The sequence below is a fragment of the Hemiscyllium ocellatum genome, chromosome 34 (assembly GCF_020745735.1).
Source record: "Hemiscyllium ocellatum isolate sHemOce1 chromosome 34, sHemOce1.pat.X.cur, whole genome shotgun sequence".
Taxonomy (NCBI): Eukaryota; Metazoa; Chordata; class Chondrichthyes; order Orectolobiformes; family Hemiscylliidae; genus Hemiscyllium; species Hemiscyllium ocellatum.
This window is the reverse complement of record NC_083434.1, coordinates 10829946-10851834: the sequence shown is the minus strand read 5'-3', so window position 1 is coordinate 10851834 and position 21889 is coordinate 10829946. Positions and strand designations below refer to the sequence as shown.

The 21889-nt window shown below is 39.4% G+C and overlaps 1 protein-coding gene across 4 annotated transcripts in view; it reads left to right on the top strand.

The window, feature by feature from the left end:
* Window positions 1–21889, top strand: part of kif13a (kinesin family member 13A) — a 332721-nt gene that overhangs the window by 232921 nt on the left and 77911 nt on the right. For 2 of the 4 annotated variants that reach the window (XM_060849816.1, XM_060849813.1), the window contains exons 18-26: window positions 1818–1980; window positions 5651–5797; window positions 6496–6645; window positions 7293–7451; window positions 8915–9088; window positions 9228–9379; window positions 10652–10784; window positions 11245–11391; window positions 21672–21704. In XM_060849816.1, coding sequence (XP_060705799.1) covers window positions 1818–1980; window positions 5651–5797; window positions 6496–6645; window positions 7293–7451; window positions 8915–9088; window positions 9228–9379; window positions 10652–10784; window positions 11245–11391; window positions 21672–21704 — 1258 coding nt within the window. The remainder of the gene's footprint in view (window positions 1–1817; window positions 1981–5650; window positions 5798–6495; window positions 6646–7292; window positions 7452–8914; window positions 9089–9227; window positions 9380–10651; window positions 10785–11244; window positions 11392–21671; window positions 21705–21889) is intronic. The other 2 variants (XM_060849814.1, XM_060849815.1) reach the window with 2 other exon arrangements.

Below are 21889 nucleotides of genomic sequence, written 5' to 3'. Positions count from 1 at the left end.
CCAGCTTCCATCACCAGCACCTCTGAAACTTGTGACTGTTGCCACCTTGAAGAATAAGGGCAGCAGGTATGTGGGAGCACCACCATCTGCAAATTCCCCTCAGCTATTCATCATTCTGACTTGGAACTGTATTGTTATTTCCATCACTGGATCTCTCTTCCTAACAGGACAGTGAGTGTTCCTTCACACCCAAGGATTGTTGTGTTATAATAATGCAACTCACCAGCAAGTTCTCCAGGGTAAATAGGGATTTACCGTAATTCCTGGCTTAGCTATCAATGCCTATATCCCACAACAGACAGACAAAAAAAAATACATCAGCAACAGAAATGTTTGTGCAGATTCTGCAGATGTGCTGGTTTCTCTCATACTTGATGTGATCACATGGTCTCGCAACAGTACACAGGGCTTTGTCTGTGATATGAGTCAATAACTTTGCACAGCTCCTCCACTGTGAGTTCTGTGTCCAGTTGTTATGCCAAGTAGGCTTTCTGTATGTCTAGAGCTTCTTCAGCGACACTGTTCTGCACAGAATACAACTCCGTGTATTATTCCACTCAGCTTTCCATCTGTTTATTTCAGTCAGTGATCATATCTTTTGCCTTTGTTTTTATGGAACCAATTTCTTGGATGGATGTGTTACCTTTTTGACCCCTTCCAATCCATTCTAGCCTTCCTAAACATCTATGTTTTATAAAGCATCAACCATTGGTCATTGGCACATGACGTAGTATGCTAGACCTTAGTTCATATGCTCTGCATTCACAGTCTTTTCACTGGGATCACTCTTGTAATTAATGACAACCAAGCCCATGGATTCAGCGATGTGTTCCATCATGGTGGCGATAACCTTGAACCAGTACTATTTTTCCATTATTCCTTCCCGTGTTTTGAGAGTGCAAGGTTATCAGTTGTGTCTCAAGTTGTGTTTCATTTTGTTAACTTTGTGGGACTGCTAGAGTGCATCTGTTCGATTGAATTGAGAAGCCCTTGGTTTTATGCAGTGAAGCAGCTTAATTAGAAAATGGAAGGTTAACTCATTGTCCAATATTCCCTTCCTGTATAAGAAAAACACTGATATATTATTCAATTGAGTTTTGATATGTAAAGAATTTTTTAAAAGGGAATTATCCCAGAATGAATAACTCTGGAGTCATAGAGATGTACAGCACGGAAAAAAAAAACCCTCAGTCCAACTCGTCCATGCCAACCAGATATCCTCACCTAATCTACTCCCATTTGCCAGCACATGGCCTATATCCCTCCAAACCCTTCCTATTCATATACCCATCCAGATGCCTTTTAAATGTTACAATTATACCAGCCTCCTCCACTTCCTCTGGCAGCTCATTCCATACACGTACCACCGTCTGCATGGAAAATGTTGCCCCTTAGGTCCCTTTTATATCTTTCCCTTTTCACCCTAAATCTATGCCCTCTAGTTCTGGACCCCCCCACCCACCCCCACCCCCCCAATACCACCCCACCCCCCCCAATACCACCCCAGGGAAAAGACTTGTCTATTTATCCTATCCATGCCCTTCATGATTTTATACACCTCTGAGGCCACCCCTCAGCCTTTGATGCTCCAGGGAAAACAGCTCCATAGAGACATTTTTACTTAACAAGCTTTTCAATGTGAAAATATTATGCAGTGGATAGTCTCCGATAGAATGCATCTTCTGCATAATTCTAAAAGTTACAAATTTGTGAATGAAAAGTTAGCCACAGACATTTCCGTCATCGATAATCTGTAAATGTTTGTGAAAGAAGGAAAGTGCTTCATTTTCTTTTTCTGTTTTTCTTCCTGTTTGCAGAGATCAGCTGTTCCGCCACAGTCTGTCGAAGTTGAGAGAGCAAATAGTGAAAGCTAATGCTTTCGTGAGAGAAGCAAACTTTCTGGCAGAAGAGATGAATAAGCAGACAGATTATCAAGTTACTTTGCAAATTCCAGCAGCAAACCTTAGTGCGAACAAAAAGGTAGTCAAACTCATACATATAATCTAACTCTTGGTATACTCCAAATGAGCTACATGCTGCTCAATTGTAAAGCTATCATGTGATTCCAGAAACCCTGTCGGCACCACCCCAGGGAAGCTCGGACAACTCATTAGTAGCAACAACAACTTGTCTTGGTAACTTTCCTTTGATGTGGCAAAATGACCTGAAGTATTTCACAGGACTGATGGAAAGCAATTGAACATGAGCAGCATGCAGATACAAGGACACATGCACAAAGCTTTGTCAATAAGATAAGTTTAAAGGAAGAAAAGTAAAGAGTGCTGGGAAAGTTTAGTGAGTTATTCCCAGTTAACATGGCCTTGACAGCTGAAGGCCGTGCTGTTAGTGGTGGAATTAAAAGACCACACATTTCTTGGAAGTTGTAGAACTGCTGAAGGAGATTAGAGATTGAGAAGAAGGCATCATGAAGGGTTTTGAATAGAAGGATGAGAGTTGTAAAATCAAGATTTTGTTCAACTGAGAGTGATAGGGTGCAAGTCAGTGTACGGGCATTAATTATCTATTAAATGAATGTTTAATTGTGTTTAAGTAGTGTACATTTAACTGAAGATTCACATGTGCTTCTAAATATAGGAACTAATTTGAATGCTGGCTGTTGGAATAGGACATCCATCTTTTAATATGTCTTACTAAATGGAGACTTAAAACTGCAAAAGTTTAGATTCCACGCTTATCCTCACCATTGTCTTGAGTGAGTTTAATTTACAGAGAGTTGAGCATGGGAGAATGATTAGATGTGAAGGAACAGTCATGCCTAGAGGTAAAAGAGGCAATAATGAGAGTTTCAGTAGCTGTTGAGCTGAAGCACGGGTGGATTCAACTAATGTTATAGATAGGGAAATAGGTAGACTTAAACTGACACAGATATATAATCAAAAGCTCAGTTTAAAGTCAAAAGTACCACCAAGATGGTAAAAGTTGGTTCATGTTCCAGAGAAAATCTCTGGAAAGCTAAACAGTGGAAAGCAACATGTATGAAAATATCAGGAATTATCCCTGCTGCTCCTTATATGAAACCCACCTCTTTCAAACTTTCACACTTGGAATCACTGTTGACGTAAGTTACATTACAGGGGCTTGTGATACTGTCCTGTGTGATCTTTGGTAAGTATTGTTACTAACCAATATAATGTGGCTTTTGGGTGATTTGAATAAGCTAATAAAATCTTAGTATAAGAATGCATCCCTGCAACTTTGTGAGAAGATTGGTCATTACAGAAATATATGTATTCTCCTTTTCAGCAGAACAGTCATCTTTGACCATTTATGGATTTTACCTTTAATATAGGTGTAGAATCTTTGGTCTCAAATACTTCAGCCTTTAACTTGTTTCTAAATCCCAAATTTGTACTGCACTTAGAAATTATATCATGAAAGTCATTTTTAGTATATGGAGTCATAGAGATGTACAACATGAAAACAGACTCTTCGGTCCAACCCGTCCATGCCGACCAGATATCGCAACCCAATCTAGTCCCACCTGCCAGCACCCGGCTCAGAGCTCTCCAAACCCTTCCTATTCACATACCCATCCAAATGCCTCTTAAATATTGCAATTGTACCAGCCTCCACCACTTCCTCTGGCAGCTCATTCCATACACATACCACCCTCTGCGTGAAAAAGTTGCCCCTTAGATCTCTTTTATATCTTCCCCTCCCACCCTAAACCTGTGCCTTCTAGTTCTGGACTCCCCAACCCCAGGGAAAATACTTTGCCTTTTACCCTATCCATAGCCCTCATAATTTTGTAAACTTCTATAAGGTCACCCCTCAGCCTCCGACGCTCCAGGGAAAACAGCCCCAGCCTGTTCAGCCTCTCCCTATACCTCAAATCCTCCAACCCTAACAACATCCTTGTAAATCTTTTCTGAACCCTTTCAAGTTTCACAACATCTTTCCGATAGGAAGGAGACCAGAATTGCACGCAATATTCCAACAGCGGCCTAAACAATGTCCTGTACAGCTGCAACGTGACCTCCTGACTCCTGTACTCAGTACTCTGACCAATAAAGGAAAGCATACCAAACGCCGTTTTTACCATCCTATCAGACCACTATAAATACTGGAAGAAACATCAAAGAAGCGCTTCGCAGGAGGCTCCAAAGCACTGATGATGTCACCTAGCCAGGGGACAAAGCGTTTGCAACAAAAACTTCCAGCTCGGCGAACACAACCACAACAACGAGCACGCAAGCTACAAATCTTCGCACAAACCCGAACTATCCTATCTACCTCCATTTTCAAGGATCTGCACTCTAAGTTGTTTCTTAGTTGACGTTATGGTCTCTGTTTCAGCAGCTACTCTGGAAGTAAATCACTTCATATTCCAATAACACTGTATAAAAATAATATCTTCTTACTTTTCTACTTTGTCCTTTCACTGGTATTCCTGAAGTTTGCACTAATTCATTATTGATTTTCTAACTGATCAATACTTCCATTCATTATTTATCTTCTCAAAGTGTTTACAATTTTTAAAATTTCTTGCCACCACCAGAACCACTTCCCAACCTTCATAGTTTCAGCTTATTCAGCACAAGGTTCAAATTTCTGAGCTTTGGATCAGACTGGTCAACATTGGTTGTAATCCCTCATTTCTCCGGGGTTTGCAGGCAAAGTCGCAGGTGTTACCTTGCTAACACTACATAGATTAATTTTATTTATGTTTGAGCTTTCTGCATGTTGAAGATGCAATTTGCACTTCTGGCTTTCCATGCTATTCTGAAAAGTGAATAATTTAGTTGTTGAGAACAAGAATTTGTAAACTGGTCGTCTGGCCAATAGTGGGCGAAAGTGAGGACTGCAGACGCTGGAGATTAGAGTCAAGATTAGAGTGGTGCTGGAAAAGCGCAGCAGGTCAGGCAGCATCACAGGAGCAGGAAAATCGATGTTTTGGGCAGGAGCTCTTCAGGAATTCATAATGAATTATAATGAAATGTCGATTCTCCTGCTCCCCACATGCCGCCTGACCTGTGCTTTCCCTGGCCAATAGTGCCTTTCTTCTCTTCAGGATATTCTGAGGATGGGTAGAGTGCTCTATAAATGCAAGCTTGATTTATTTTTCTTGTTTGCTGCTCACATCAGTTTGCCCTCTGTTCCAGAGATATTTTCCTGTCAGCAAATTGCAAATGGTTTTATTTGAATTTTATCTATACATTTTCATTATGGTCTCTGTAATTTGCATATATGACAACATGTGGCTTCTTGGAAATCCTTTAATAATATTTGCATATATTGCTGATGTGCTTTACATCTACAGTGCACTTATCTCAGTCAGTGTTTCCCTTCTTACAGCCTTTTTGGCCAGTTAACTTGCTAATGCAAAGCTGGAAGGAGCTGAAGACAATTCTGCTTCTTATTGAACTTTGATGAGTTCGAACACCAATGGTTAACATGCATATTCACGATATAAATGCTGATGGACCAACTGGCTCTTTCCAAAGACTTCTGTCTTTGTTTAGGACTTGTAGTATTCAATGTATTTGTTTAGCCCCATCCCACCCCATTCCCATTATCCAATTGTTAGATCAGTCATGAGATATACCGTTTATACTGATAATCTGCAGTTTATTATTCCTACTATTTTAAACATTGTAAGCAGTTTTGAATTTGACGTTTTTCAAAATAGAGGGGAGCAATTGTGAGTGAACCTGCTATTCAAGTGCGACGCAAGGGAAAAGGGACCCAAGTCTGGCCCATTGAGAAGCTGGAAAACAAACTAATTGATATGAGAGACCTCTATCAGGATTGGAAAGAGAAAGACATGGTTGAATATGTGAGTACAAGACATTTTTTGATACAGAACTATTTTTGAGGAAATATTCCATAAATTCAGTTTAATTTCTTACTGGCATCAACAACAAACTGCCTGTACATAGAACATCTTGACCAAGAAGAGTTTGGGAATAAAATGTGATTTGTAATCTTTATTTTTCCTCATTACTAAGGTTTTAGCCTTAGTAAGCTTTAGGAGTAGACATGAAATATAAAAGCAAGCTAGCAGCTAACAGTGTGGACACTCGCTTTACATTGTTGCTTTCATGTGTTGTAAAGTGGCAGTCAATTAAATTGTAGGTTTGTCCATGAACTGATTCTAATTCACCAGATGTCCATACTTCTGAACTCTCAGAAGGCAAACTGACATCCATACATCACTCTATTTGAGTCTGAAGGTTGTGTGTTCAAGTCATAGTCAAGATTGGATTGTGGACCAGCACTAATTTATTCTGCTCAATCAGGTAACTTAACCAAACTCAAAACCTTGCTTTTCGGTGTGGGGTTCGCCTGCTCACTGGATAAACTCATTCACTCGTGAGTAGCCAGTATTGGTGGCAGTTGAGTTGTAGATTTAGGAGGAAAATACAGAAGAAACACAGTTATCATTACATGATGCCAGAAGATACTGCCTGAAATTTCTATGTTACTCTTGCTTTCTAAAGTAAAATATAATCATTTCATTTTATCTTATTTCAGTACAATAAGATACTTAGTAAACACGGAGATCCTTTCTACGAGGCACAGGAGAACCATAACTTGATTGGTGTGGCCAATGTCTTCTTGGAGTGCCTTTACCATGATGTGAAACTTCAGTATGCTGTTCCAATTATCAGCCAGCAGGGGGAGGTGAGAGTTGACAGAAAGAAAGCATATGAGGCCCTTGACATGTCTGAAACTGTTAAATCAGCTGAAGAAGGGCTCATGCCCGAAACCTCGATTCTCCTGCTGCTTGGATGCTGCCTGACCTGCTGCGCTTTTCCAGCAACACATTTTCAGCCCTGAAACTGTTAAATGTTTGGTATTTTAGAACTTTAGGTAAAAGATTGAAGTGACCCTGCATTGCTGTATTTTTTTATATATCATGTCAGCTGCAATATATCAAATTACCAAACAGCACATTTAGATTAGATTACTTAGTGTGGAAACAGGCCCTTCGGCCCAACAAGTCCACACCGACCCACTGAAGCGCAACCCACCCATACCCCTACATTTACCCCTAACCTAACACTACGGGCAATTTAGCATGGCCAATTCACCTGACCCGCACATCTTTGGACTGTGGGAGGAAACCGGAGCACCCTGAGGAAACCCATGCAGACACTGGGAGAACGTGCAAACTCCACACAGTCAGTCGCCTGAGGCGGGAACTGAACCCGGGTCTCTGGCGCTGTGAGGCAGCAGTGCTAACCACTGTGCCACCGTGCCACCCAAATGGTCTGATAAAATCTGAAGGAGATCTGTGACATTGTTAAAGTTTTCTTTCTTTAATCTAGGTTGCTGGCCGTCTCCATGTGGAAGTGATGCGGGTGAGTGGTGTGGTTCCAGAGCGTCCAGAAGGTGGAGATGATTCTTCAGAGAACTCGAGTGGAAGCTATGAAGTCATGGATAATAATGGTGAGGTTGTGCACATGGCAAAGAAACTGACCTGCAGGGTAAGTAAGAATAAAGCTATTGGTCATTGAGTAACTTTAGAAAGGTTAAGTCACAAATCAAAAACATCTGGTGGTCTTGTTAGGAGCATAATTTATCACTTGACAATTCTTTTTCTAAGGGCATTGAATATTAAAACTAGAATAAAGATTTTTAAAAAATACATTTCAACCTTAACACGCAATTAAGAAATAAGTATAGAAATGACACCACTCACAATTTTCTTAAATAAAATTACTTTTTAAAGGATTTAAGTTTCTGTTTTGTGAATGAGAATAATATGTTGCTTGATGTTTAGACCCCTTTTCTTCCTCTTCCTACATGGTTACATTTAATTAAAATTAGGATGACCTGAATTGAATGCGATTTGAGAGATTTTATACGGGCAGTTGCACTAGTGCAGAAGATGGCAAGTGTACCTATCAATATTATTAACTTACCAGCTCATAGCCGTGTGCATACTTTTTATTTCCCTTAACACATTGGGAGTGCAAGAACATGTCTCAGCTAACTATGAGGCCTACCAGTAAAGAAGTCTGATGTGAGCTTTGTTCTTTCTGAAAAACAAATCCAGAATTCTCAAATGCTTATGAGAAATTCCCAATTTGGAAATAAATACTGCTTATAATTCTGTAATTGAGGCATTCAAGAGAGCATTAGATTATCATTTGAATAGGAGCATTGCGCAAGGGTATAAGGAAAAGACAGGCACCTTGTCATAATGTTTATATGATCACTTGTGCAGATATGACGGCCAAATTGCTGTCTTCTATATGGTAACCCTTCTGTGATTCTGTAAACAATGCCATTGGAGATTTGTTATTTATGTTTATAAATGGTGGCTATTTCTTCAGGCTACATAATAAAGTATGAACATGCACGTCACTTTAAAGTATGCATATAAATACTAGGAAGTGCTAGCAAAATGTTATATTTACGAGGGGAAAATATAATCCCTGTTGTATAAACGAACACATGATAAACTTGCTTCTTGAAAGGTTTAACAAAAATTCTGCACTGAAACTAAAACAGCGTGCCATGGTGGCTCATGGTTAGCAGTCCTGCCTCACAGCACCAAGGATGCCGGTTCGATCCTACCCTTGGGCGACTTTGTGGAGTTTGCACATTCCGCTTGTGTCTGCATGTGTTTCCTCTGGGTGTGCCAGTTTCCTCCCACAGTCCAAAGATGTGCAAATTAGGTGGATTGACCATGCTAAATTGTCCATAGTGTCCACAGATGTGCAGAGTAGGTTGACTAACCATGGAAAATGCAGGATTATAGGAATAGGGTAGGAGAATGAGTCTAAGTGGGATGCTCTTTGGCAGGTTGGTGTGAACTCGGTGGGCTAAGTGGCTTGCTTCTAAGCTGTAGGGTTTCTGTGATTCTCTTGGAATTGTGCCTATTCAGGGTATAATAGTTCCTGTTACATGAGCAGCTTCTAAAGCTCCTACTTTATCTCAACAGGTGAAGATAATAGAAGCAACAGGACTTCCCCTCAATCTCTCAAATTTTGTATTCTGTCAGTACATCTTTTGGGATCACTCTGACCAAACAGTTGCACCTCCAATGGTCAATCCAGATATGCCATCTATCAAAAACAAGCCCGTTGAGTACACTGTGAGATTTGACCACAGTAAGGTGAGCAAGTTCCCAGCTAAATGTCTTCACTTTGTGCTGAATATAACCTAAAGAAACAATAATAGTTTTATAACTTAATTCACTCAAAGAACTATCTAAAAAAGTGTTCTTTTGTGCAAATGTTGGTGCATCATTTCAGGATTTTATAGTGCATGTTACGGAGGAGTTTCTGGAGTTTATTTCTGATGGTGCTCTTGCAATTGAAGTCTGGGGCCATCGATGTGCAGGGAATGGTCGGACTACCTGGGCAGTTGATGCACTACAAGCAAAAACACGCACACTCTGTGACAGGTACAGAGAGCATCCTTTTGACATGAGAACAACATAGTTTAAAATTCTTGAACTCTTACATCACCCTGTTTAGTTATTTGGTTATGTTAATTTTATGTAGTGATGCTGATACCCAGATAACCCAATATCAATTCAAAGTGTTTTACTCATAGTATGCCAGGTATTGTTGGGTGAATCTATTATTTTACATCTGGGATGTTATTTTTGTCTCCAGTAAATCCTTAGAGATGATGTGGGTTTTCAGTTGTGACCAGTAAAGAAATCCCTGAATTTCTCTCTGATAATTTGCTTTTCACCTTGATTTTTTTCCTGTTATCCAGTATTTCTTTCTTGGATGTGTGTTGTCACCCACCCAACTTTTCCACAACTCATTAAATGACTGGAGCATCTGATGCTAACCAACTGCTGTTGGTTAACAATATTTACTGAAGCAGACTTGTTGAACCTCACCCAGTTAGTGTAGATTGTGTTTCTGTTCTTTCAAATCTGTAATGTATGTAAAATAGCTCTCTCTTTACTTTAATCTCATTTTTGATATTTTATCTTTATCAACTATACCCAAAGTCACACAAAGGGAATATTGTTTTTTTTTGTATAAGGATCTATGTAAGGAAAGGGGAGTGGTCAGCTCTGCAACAAGCTGAGCTGAGCAGTTTTAGTTCAGCCTTGAACTGGTGAGTTCAATAGGGAGCTGTGTGGAATCTCACTCTCTCACTCTCACACTCTCTCTCTCTCTCTCTCTCTCTCTCTCTCTCTCTCACTCTCACTCTCACTCTCACTCTCTCTCTCACACTCTCTCTCTCTCTCTCTCTCTCTCTCTCTCTCACACTCTCTCTCTCTCTGCCCTTCAACGTCAACCTGTAAGCATGTGTTCCATTTATACTAGTTTTGAAGGGAGTTTGCTTATTGGGACTGTTGTGCATATTAGGAACAGCATAATTAAGTCTAGTTGGATAGACCCAGTTCTGTAGTGGTTCTTATTCTGTACGTTGAATTTCATTTAGTAATTTTCACTGTACACTTCCCGAAACACATTGCAAACTTATGGTCTGGGGCTGCCTGCTTAAGAATGGTTTGAGTGATATGGCCCAGTCCATAACAATAGCAATATCTGGAACATTTTCTTTTTATTCAGTCATTGGACATGGGCCTTGCTGACTGGACGTTTATTGTCCATTCCTAAGTAGTTGTTCTTGAGGTGGTGGTGGTGAGCTGCTTTCTTGAACCCCCTGGAGTCCATTTCTCACTGTGCTTGACTTTTTGCTAATACAGATGGAGTGAAGTCACACGCAGGATTGAGATGTGGATCTCTGTGCAAGAATTGAATGAAATGGGAGAGTACACATCAGTGGAATTGACTCAAGCCAAGGATGTCAATACTGGGGGTGTTTTCCAGATTCGACAGGTACCTGAAAATATTGGCAATCGGGCGAAAGGTTATGTTACATCCAACTTGTGTAGACTGTGAAAGATAACATTGTACCGCCACAAAGGAAAGATTGTCAAATGTGCTGGGCTCAAGCTAATGATAGCGATCTCTTTAACTTCTGTTTTTACATCATTTAATTATTGTGTTCAACATGTATTAACATTTTGGATGATTGTCATCCAGTTTTCTGTGGTATTTAAACTTGTGAAACAAGTTTAGTTTGTTCCCCAATTTAAAAGTGCCAAATGAATGATAAATGTTTATACTTTGAATTTTCCATGCTTAGTTTATTGCTTTTCATTTAAATGTCTGTGGAATAGTACAGTGAAGCATCATTATTATGTTTGCAAATTTAGTGATGAATATGTTGTCTACTTTTTCCAATGTATTCCTTAGTTAAATTTGAGTCTAACATGTTTGGTCTGTTTATGTTCAGGGTCAATCTCGTAGGATTGAAGTTACAGTTAAACCTGTTCAGCACTCTGGGACATTGCCCCTTATGGTGGAAGCAATTTTGTCTGTTTCTGTAGGATGTATTACAGCCAGGTCCATTAAACTCCAGAGACCTTTGGATAGTTACCAGGTAAGGGACATGCTTAGACCTTTTTGAAGGGCAACTATAGAACTCCAGTCACATTGCTGAGAACATATTACAATTCTAAAGGAGATCCAAGAATTTTGAACATTTTCATAAAATTTGTGTTGGTCCAATAAATTTTGAGGGGCAAGTGAATACACTCAGCAATTTGTTTCAACTTTTACCAAAGTTTTGAGGGATTTGAGGAATAAGGTTGAAAGTAAGAAAATCATTGTTAGAAAGCTAATTATTTGTCTACTGAAGTATTTTTCATTCCATACAACTTTTGTGTGTTTAGTAGTGTACTGAATTTTGCTGCTTTTTGTGTCAGTGGATATGCGACTGTTTCATACTAAATATTTACTCAGTCGCAGGATGCTGACAAAATATCAGGAGGAACAGAGATCTAATGAGTGGGTGAAAATTGATAGGCAGGATGTACTGGATAAATTGGCTATACTTATAGAAGGTAAATCACCTGGTCCTAGAAGATGTGCATCCCTGACTGAGAAAGCACATTGGCGGTGGAGTTTGTAGAAGGTTTTGGCATAACCTTCTAATCTTTCCTAGGTACTGGGGAGGTGCTGGAAGATTGGAATGTGATGCACTTAATGCAAAACTGTCACCGCATTCATAGTTAATGACTGCTTGGTCAATTTAGTGTCAGTGGTAGGTTTGGTTTTAGACACGAGAATTATGGATTGATTTTTTAAATGAAGTTTCAGAGAAGATTGGTGAAGGGAATGGCAAAGATGTTGCCTCTATTGATTTTAAGAAAACATTTAACAAAGTGCCACATAAAAAGTTGATTGAAAAAATTGTGCCTTGTGGAATAAGACAATGTCAGATAAATTGAATAAAGAAGGGAAAACAGTAAGTACTGAGTTTTTTTCAGACTGGAGGCAAAAAGACAGTGCTATTTCCTAAGGGTTAGTAGAAGGACTTTTTTTTTTCTTGAAATATTAAAAAATGACAAGAATATTGGAAAACTGTGAAATTGCAAAATTAGCTGATTGTATCAAACTTGAAGGTGTGCCCAACTGTGACGATTAGACTAATCAACTACAAGAGGTCATAGGTAAGCTAGAAGAAGGGGCAGATTGAATTTAATATACATAAGTGATGCATTTTGGCAGAAGAATGGGATGAGGTAGTGTTCTTGATGGTGTACAGGGAGGAAGGGACCTGATTATTAATGTGAATAGTTCTTTGAGCGTGACAAATGTTGTGAACTTTAGAGACTTTGGGCCACATAAATACAGCTAATGTATACCATAGCTGTTCTGAATCTTTATAAAGCTCAAGATAGGATGTAATGAGTTTACTTTGGAGGGGTGCAAAGGTCACTGAAAGTCTGCACAGAAGATTTATCAGGATGGTTCCATGAATGTAAGATTTTAGCTGAAAGGTTAAGTTGCAGAAAATGTTTTATTGTTAAAATATAGTAGCACTGATCTCTACCCTTCTCTTCTGGATAATCTCCATGTCCATAAATCAAAATCCTTTTGGGAAAAATCCAGGTGAGAGTTCTTTTTTCAATTATCTTTGAGGATAGGAGAAGGTATCTTCTAATCAGATTGTTCCAGGATGTTATTACACACCCCTGAAGCAGGTGGGATTCGAACTCTTGGTTCAGAAGTATGGACATAACCAGTGCATCACAGGAGCCCCTTAATATCCCAGCTCTTTTGCACAAAAGCACTCTTGCACAAGATGGTTTTATTTTTCTATTACCAAATCACCCCTGGTATTTTTGATCTACAGTTAGTTCTCCTATAATGCAATAGTTGCATTCTTATGCGTTATCATCTTACAGAAAATTGCACAATGGAACTGATGGGGTATATCGGAAAATTAAAGGTTAGGAACTCCAGTTTAGTGAACCTGCCCATTTCTGGTGAGTTACAGAAATGCCAACTTCTTACAAGCAAAATTTCCCAATAATTGTTTTATTCCTGGCTGCTTGTAGAGTGGAGTTTATCCAGAACCTGACTGCCATTAAACTTGGAAACTTGTGGAAGGTTTTCTTTTTGGCATGAGTAAAATCTCTCTTTGGGTGGGAAAGGGCTGGGAGGCTCTGAACAGTTGGAGGTTTTGATGGATCACAGGTTTCTCTCTCTTTTCCAGCCCCTTTGCCCCCACATCCCCAACTCTGTGCATGATGATCCCAGCAAAATATTCAAATGTTTGCTTCCCCACCTTGGTTGCAGATCGAAGCAAAAAAAATACACACACAGACGACAATCTGTTGCAATACCTGGGCCAGTGGAATAAATCCCAGCTGGCTGGTAATACATGGGATGGAATCACATAACAGCAAATGGGAGATGGCTTTATATATAAAAAAAAACTGCAAATCACGTTACCACGAAATTGCATTCACACAATGGGCATTTTTGGAAAACTACCTGTATTAACCCCCAACAGTACAGTAAATCACCGCTGTTTTCCAATTGATTAATTTACATGCAAAGCATGGTAATGGCAATGCAGACCATCAAAAGTGATGGAGAGGTTTGGTGAGAAAGGAGAAGAGAGTGAAATCTCAGGATTTTTTTGTATCCAGAAGTGTTACCTCACACAACTGTTTGGTTACTTTTCCCTTCACCAAGTCACTGTGGTAGAAATCCCAGCTCTCTTAAATTTCACCTGTTTTTCAAATCAACCCATTGAGCGATGTTATTACCCACACTTTCTGGTGCAGGTGGGACTTGAACTCAGGTACCTGGTCCAGGAGTAGAGGCACTACTCCTGTGCAGCAAGAGCCCCAAATTCCAGCTCTTAAATACACAACCAGGAGCATCATATGCTCTCAATTAACTCTGAAGCTATTCTGTTTGCCCATAAATGGACCTGAGTTTCGAATATTGTCAGTAATAACTTTGAACCTGCTGCCTATTAGAGTGGTGGAAACAAGAATGACAATTTCAAAAGAAAATTGGATGAACAGAGAAAAGTTAAACTTGCAAATTGGATTATGCTACCAAGGGATGCCATAAACTGGCAGAATGGCCTCATTCTATATTGACTCTGTTTACTATCCAAGCCATGTAACTCACCTGAAATTGACAGGTTTGCTAAACTGGAGTTCCTAACCCTTAATTTTCCCATATACCCCATCAGTTCCATTGTGCAATTTTCTACAATACGATAGCGTATAAGAATGCAACTATTGCATTTAAATTAGATTCCCTACAGTGTGGAAACAGGCCCTTCAGCCCAACAAGTCCACACCAACCCTCTGAAGAGTAACCCACCCAGTCCCATTTCCCTCTGACAAATGCACCTAACACTATGGGCAATTTAGCATGGCCAATTCACCTGACCTGCACATCTTTGGACAGTGGGAGGAAACTGGAGTACCCGGAGGAAACTCATGCAGACACGGGGAGAATGTGCAAACTCGACACAGACAGTCGCCCGAGGCCAGAATCGAACCTGGGTCCCCTGGTGCTATGAGGCAGCAGTGCTAACCACTGAGCCACTGTGCTACCCCGAACTAACTGTAGATTAAAAATACCACAGGTGATTTGGTAATAGAAAAATAAAACCATTTTGTGCAAAAGAGCTGGGATATTTAAAACCTTTTTGGTTTTAAAATAGTCCAGCCTAGTCCATATATTATGTATGTCCCTCAACTTTTGAATTTTTTTTAGCTGTCAGTCTCTTCTCATGCTCGGTCTTTGGCCTTCCGATTTACTTTCTGAATCCCATCTAAATTTTTTTGTTCCATCTCATTCTCATTGTATTATCAATCTGGTATCAGTCATAAACACCTTTCTTTGTACTTTGCTATCTGCTTTGTCATTTTTAGAGCTGTAATTTTGTTTTCCTGACTTTCAGCCCTATGGGAATGTATTTAATTGTACTAGAACAACCTGTTTAAAGGCAATCCATTTGTTCTGATATAGTTTTGTCTGCAAATCTTCAATTCCCATTTACAAAGACCAACTGAAACTTGTTCTCCTCCAATTCCGAGATTACTGTTGATTGCTCCCCATCTTTTCCCATAGACGAATGATCACAATTCACGAAATGATCTTTCACGTGGTCCAATTCACCCATTTGAAGTAACATTCATGCCACACAAATGCCAGTTAATGACTATCTCCAATAAGAGACAATATAATCAATGCCCCTTCAGATTGAAACCCCAATGAGGTAACCATTGACCAGGAACCGAACAAGACCAGCTACAAAAATATAATGAGCAAATCAGAGACTAGGTGTACTGCAGCAAATAATTCACCTCACAACTCCCCAAAGCCTGTCCACTGTCAACAAGGCTGTAGTGAGGAGTGTGATGGAGTAATTGCTGCTTGCCAAATGAGTGTAGCTTCAACGACACAATCCTGGATAATGTATATTGGTACAACATGCATGAACACCCACTTCCTCCACCACCAATGTTCAATAGCAGCAGTGTGTACTACCTACAAGATGCACAAACACTGCACAAATTTACCAAAGCTCCTTGTTCAGCATCGTTCAAACCCACAACCGCTGCCAACCCGAAGTATGAGGTCAGCAGATTCATGACAACACAACCACCCGCAAGTTCCCCTCTAAACCGTTCACCATCACATATGCAAATATGTTACTATTACTTCAGCATCACTGGTCAAAATCCTGCAAATCCCTCCCTATTGAAACTCATTGTAGGTTAACCCTACAGCACATGGACTACAGTGGTTCAAGAAGGCAGCTAACCACCACCTTCTCAAAGACAACTGGGGACAGGCAATAAATGCTGGTCCAGCCAGTAACACCTATGTCCCATGACTGAATAAGGGATAAAATTTGATCCAGCAAGCCCCGTTCCTTATCGAACTGGAAACATACTGAATAGGAAATTCTCCTGAGCATGCGTTGGGGGAAAAAAATTTTTCTACTCTCTGCCTTTTATACTGTTAATGTCAAATTGTATTTAAATTAAGTTTTTCTGTTGTTACTACTACCTCTCTTTTTCACCTATATATTTACTGTTGTATATTGTTCCCATTATTTGGTGAGTTTTAGATTTGATGTACTAATGCAATTGTATCTCTGCTGTTTCCCAATTTCAAGCGTTTATCACACTGCAGAAGTTAAATGTGTTCTTTAATTAATACTTAACCTCTTCTCTTTTGTTTCCCTCCCCAACTTTACTGAACACCTTTATATCCAAGAATGCTTAGTGCCCAGTCTTACCTTTTTTTTTGTTGTGGGTCTCTTGTTATAACCACTTGATCATATACCCACATTGTTTGCAGCTCACTAACATATGTAGTCCACTTTGTTAATCTAATTTCAACCTTACTACATTCCCTCTCATTCTGACACAACCTTAGTGTTTTTAACTCCATGCTTTCTGCGTTTCTTTGCCCGATCCAGTGTGCACCATATTTCTCATTTCTGTTGCTACATCTTGAATTCCATTCCCCTATCAAGTTAATTTACAATATCTCCAACAGCTCTAAGAACTAGACCACTGGTAGTTCTGTTGAAGTGCAAACCATCTGATCTTTTAAGGTCCTACCTTGCTCAGACCTGTCCCAATGTTCCAGAAACTTGAAGTCCCTATTCATGGACATCACTGCACCTTCATGTGCTCCTTCCCCCAGTTTCTATATTCATGTGTGTGTGGCAGCCGGAGTAACCTGCTTACTTATTGCTTTCCTAGCTCCTTAAAATTAGTCTGCGGACCTCGTCACTCTTTTTATTATTGTTTTTTGATGTTCATATTCATCTGCACATTGACCATGGACAATTCATCATACCCCTGGAAGTACAGTAGAAGCCCCCTGTCTCCCCGGATTTGATTTCTCTGGTTTCAGTTATTAGTGATTTACCCTGGCCTGAAAATATTGCATGGAACACACCAGAAATAATTTGAGGGGGCTGCTGGGGAGGTACGTTTCCCACGTACATGATAGGGTTTGCTACAATCCGCAGTTTCCAGCATCCGTGGTCGGCCTTAGATTAGATTCCCTACAGTGTGGAAACAGGCCCTTCGGCCCAACCAGTCCATACCGATCCTCCGAAGAGCAATCCACCCAGACCCATTTCCCTCTGTTTAATGCACCTAACACTATGGGCAATTTAGAATGGCCAGTTCACCTGTATTGTGCAGCCTCTCAGTGATGTCTCTGACACTGGAGAAGCAGCATGCCAGCCTGGATTCTGAGCTGCTGCAACAGCACCTGGCTTCTCCTAACAACAGAATCCTCAATCACTATTGCTTTCCCATCTTCCTTTTAGTTCTCTTTACAGCTGAGCAACCATGATACATAAAATTGTCTGGGTTACACTGCCCAGAGGAACCATCACCCTGATGAATATTCAGAATCAAATGTAACTTGGAGAACAAGTTGCAGTTGTGCCTCCTGCATTTATCTTCCTGTTCCCCTTGATGGTCTGGTGTTCAACTTAATTCCTTTATCCCTTGAAAGTTGAATTTGCAGCATGGCTACATCACTGCAGATACACCACAATGAAACCAACTGCTGCTCAAGCTCCAAGATCTGGAGATGGAGCTGCTCCAACTGGCAAGAATTCTCGCAAGTGAGAAGCATCCTGAATTTTCCCACATGGGCCATGATGTGCCCTCCTATGCCTCAAACATCAAAACAAACAGAGCCCATTTAATAAAATGAGTGTACAAGGAGGTCTCAGTTTGTTGTCATGATTTGGAGAGGTGCCAGTGTTGGATTGGGGTACACAAAGTTAAAAATCACACAACAGCAGGTTATAGTCCAATTGGTTTAATTAGAAGCACTAACTTTTGGAGCACCGCTCCTCCTTCAGGTGGTTGTGGAGTACACAATTCTAAGACACAGAATTTATAGCAAAAGTTTACAGTGTGATATAACTTAGACATTGAAAAATACCTTGATTGATTGTTAAGTCTTTAGTGTTAAAATGACCATGATAGTTACACTTCTTTCATATGTAAATCACAAAACCTTTTTTACAAGTTACATTCTCAGGTTAACTGTAACAATTGGCGTCAGTGCAGATAAGATATTGAGATGTTGAAGGTGTGAGCCCCCTGTGTTCCTGTCTGTGCCATAATGTTTAGACTGATTCTAATGTAAAAAGTGAGTTAACAGAATCTTACATGGATTCATAGTTTTTCAGCAAAAGTACAATGTAACTCTGCAAGTACAAATTCACCCACAAACATATATATATGTGTGTGTGTGTGTCTGGGTGGGGGTTTGTGAGAGTGTGTGTATGTGTATCTGAGTGTAAAGTGATCTAAGTCTGTGAGAGGGTGGGTGTGTGTATAAAGTCGTCCCTTTAGACCCCCTTACACACTCCCTCCCTCACTCACTTTGTGGGATGAATTTGTACTTGCAGAGTTACTTTGCACTTTGCTCAAAAACTGCATGAATCCATGTAAGACTCTGTTAACTCACTTTTTAGATTAGAATCAGTCTAAACATAATGGTACAGAGAGGGAACACTGGGCTAACACTGTCACCATCTCAATATCTTATCTACACTGACACCAATTGTTACAGTTAACCTGAGAATGTAACTTTTTAAGAAAAGTTTTGTGATTTACACATGAAAGAACTGAAACTATCATGGTCATTCTAACAGATGAGAGACTTAACAAACAATCAAGGTCTTTTTCAATGTATAATTTCAGTTACATCACGCTGTAAACTTTTGCTATAAATTCTGTGTCTTAGAATTGTATACTTCACAGCCACTTGATGAAGGAGCGTTGCTTCGAAAGCTAGTACTCCCAATTAAACCTGTTGGACAATAACCTGGTGTTCAGTGATTTTTAACTCTAGTTATTGTGATTGTGCTGCTATTCAGAACAACACACTGGAGTTTTGTAGCTAAATAGTTTAACGTGGTTTTGTTTGATCAATTGCTGTGGGGTCACTGGCAAAACTAAATTACATTTGAGTAATGAGCAAATGGCTTAAAAAATGATGTTTGGCTGTGTTTGAGTCATTGTATAATCTGCAGCTGGACCAGAAGTAGCCTGAAAAAGGATAATGTGGATTGTTGCCTGACATAATTGAACTTTGCAAAATAGGAATCCGTACATTGTAAAGCAGGATTGGCTATCTAATTTAACTGGACTAGAAATAATAGGGAGAATGGTATGATGTAGCCCAATTGTGTTTCAGACACAAAATCCATGGGAAATAGCAATAGCGAGCCATGTTGCATAGTCTGCCTGTGGTCAATGGAGAGAAAATGCTGCCTGAGGAGACTGAATTATGATTGATGATGGTTCACTGCATAAAATGTTATGGTTGTGTTCACTATTGCTAGGGATGACCCAAGTGTCACTGCATCATATTACTTGCTGAGTTTGAAAAATGAAGATTGCTGCATGTTACTCTGGGGCCATGTTTGATGAATGAGGTATTGGGGCTCAGTCTGAACAGTGGGAATTCCTATATGTTGTATCTAGCCTGTGTTTGACTTAAGGGTCAACATAATTTTTTTTGAGAGCTGATCTCGAGATCATCTTAAGGGCTACATTTTTGGTTTCTGGGCTCATTTTTCATTGTCACTAACTCCTTTATTAGATGGCAATATTATCTAAGAACATTACCTTGTATTTTCATTTTTTTTTGGGGGGAGGTTCAAATAAATAAATGAGCTCAAGTGCTGATGATTATGTATACGTTGAAATCTTCTACCTTAGAATTGATAGATAAGACTTTTTAAAGTTAATTTATTAGAAATAAATAATTACTAATTATGCATTTACCAGAATATAAAGTTCACTGCATACCTTATGTGAAAATGATGCAACATTAGTATTGATTTTCCAAGAATTACCATTTCTGTAACTAGGAAGTATGTAATTTGTAAATAGCCTCCTTTTGTAAAAGAAATTTGAATGTAAGATGCTGCCATCTAGGTAAACAATTTGTAGATTATCTATTTCTTTTCATGTATAGTGGCCCAGAATAAATATTTAAAGTCCCAACTAGCAGTTTGGAGAAAATTCTCTTGAATGCCCTAACATGTTGAATGTAATAGTGTTTATAAATCCCAATAGACTAGTGTAGTGATGGGTAAAGTTACATGATATATAAAGACAATCATGTCTTTACAGTCATAAGAGGTTTAATTGATAATTGCAGTTCCTCATGCTCCTCCCTATTTCTCTTCCTTGGCCTAAGGCTGGCACCCAGTCATGGTACTGACGGGCAGTCTCTTCACCGAATAGTGGCTTTGGTCTCATATATGGTGACCTTGGGAACAACTGGCGTAGCTCCTCATCCAACCACCAGCTCCTTCAATCTGTATCTGGAGGAGCAGCTAGAGTGGGAGGGAGGGAACCTATAACTGGTGGAGCTGAGGCAGCCAGCATAGGGGAGAGAGATCTTCTGATTGGAAGAGCAGATCCTCATTGATTTTGTCTCTGCCACCAGTGGAGTGATTTTTTCCTTGATTGTCCCCACAATTGAAAGTTTGGAGCTTTTTAGACGTATTTATGGTAAAATTGATCCACCATCCTCCTGTATTTCCCTGTTGGATTGAACAAAGGGGACTACTACATGATGTATTTTGCCACATGAGATCAATGGTGATTGTTATGTGACATTTCTGCTCTCTGTTAAATCAGTGTGGCTTTTTACGTGCTGTATATGAGGAGTATTTGAACAATGGGGTTTGCTGTATTGACATAGCAGGACTATGTTTGAACAACAGGGTTTGCAACTTGGTGTACCTCGGCTGTTTTTGAACATTGAGGATTGCTCCATGGCATATGTGGGCTATTTTTGAAAAATGGGATTTACTGAATGATGTAACAGATAGAGAATTTTTGCTAATTGTACAGAAATGAAAGTGTCCAGTTAGCAAGCAATAGAATGGAGGGATTGGACCTTTATTTTTATTAAATAATTGGTGATGGATTCTCAGCTATTGCTTTGTTTGTATTCATATTGTGGAATTTAGGAATTTTCAAACCCTCATTTAAAAGAAAGTAATGGTTCTTTTCAGCACATCTGTTTTGGTTTCAATATTAATTGTGATATGTTCTACATTACAACTGAGTAGTATGAAGTCTAATAGCTTATAAAGTGTTTACATCAATGTATTTGCATCTCATTCATATCCTGTTTTGGTTACTGCTAGCATAAATTTCTTGCATAGATGTGTGAACTTCATCTTTATTCCTTTTGGCATCCATAGCTTCAAAGGTAAAGCACAAAACCATGTATGTTTATTGTGAACAATGTAAACCTTTGTGATAACGTGACGTTTTTCTGAAATGTTTGCATCACAGTGTCTTTACTAAGTTTATTTTCTCCTGCCAGAAAGAGGAGGAGGAGGATATGGATAGTTATCAGGTATCGTTGCTATCATAAGTTATATATGGCATGAAGCACAACATTGGCCAGCATCAGCAACTGACTCGCAAATTATGCAATGGAGATGGAAAGTTTAGGTTTTAACAAGCCGTAATATATTTTTGTGTATGCTTTTTCTAAACCATTCTGTTTTAACAATATGCAAATGTAATTATCCAAGATAA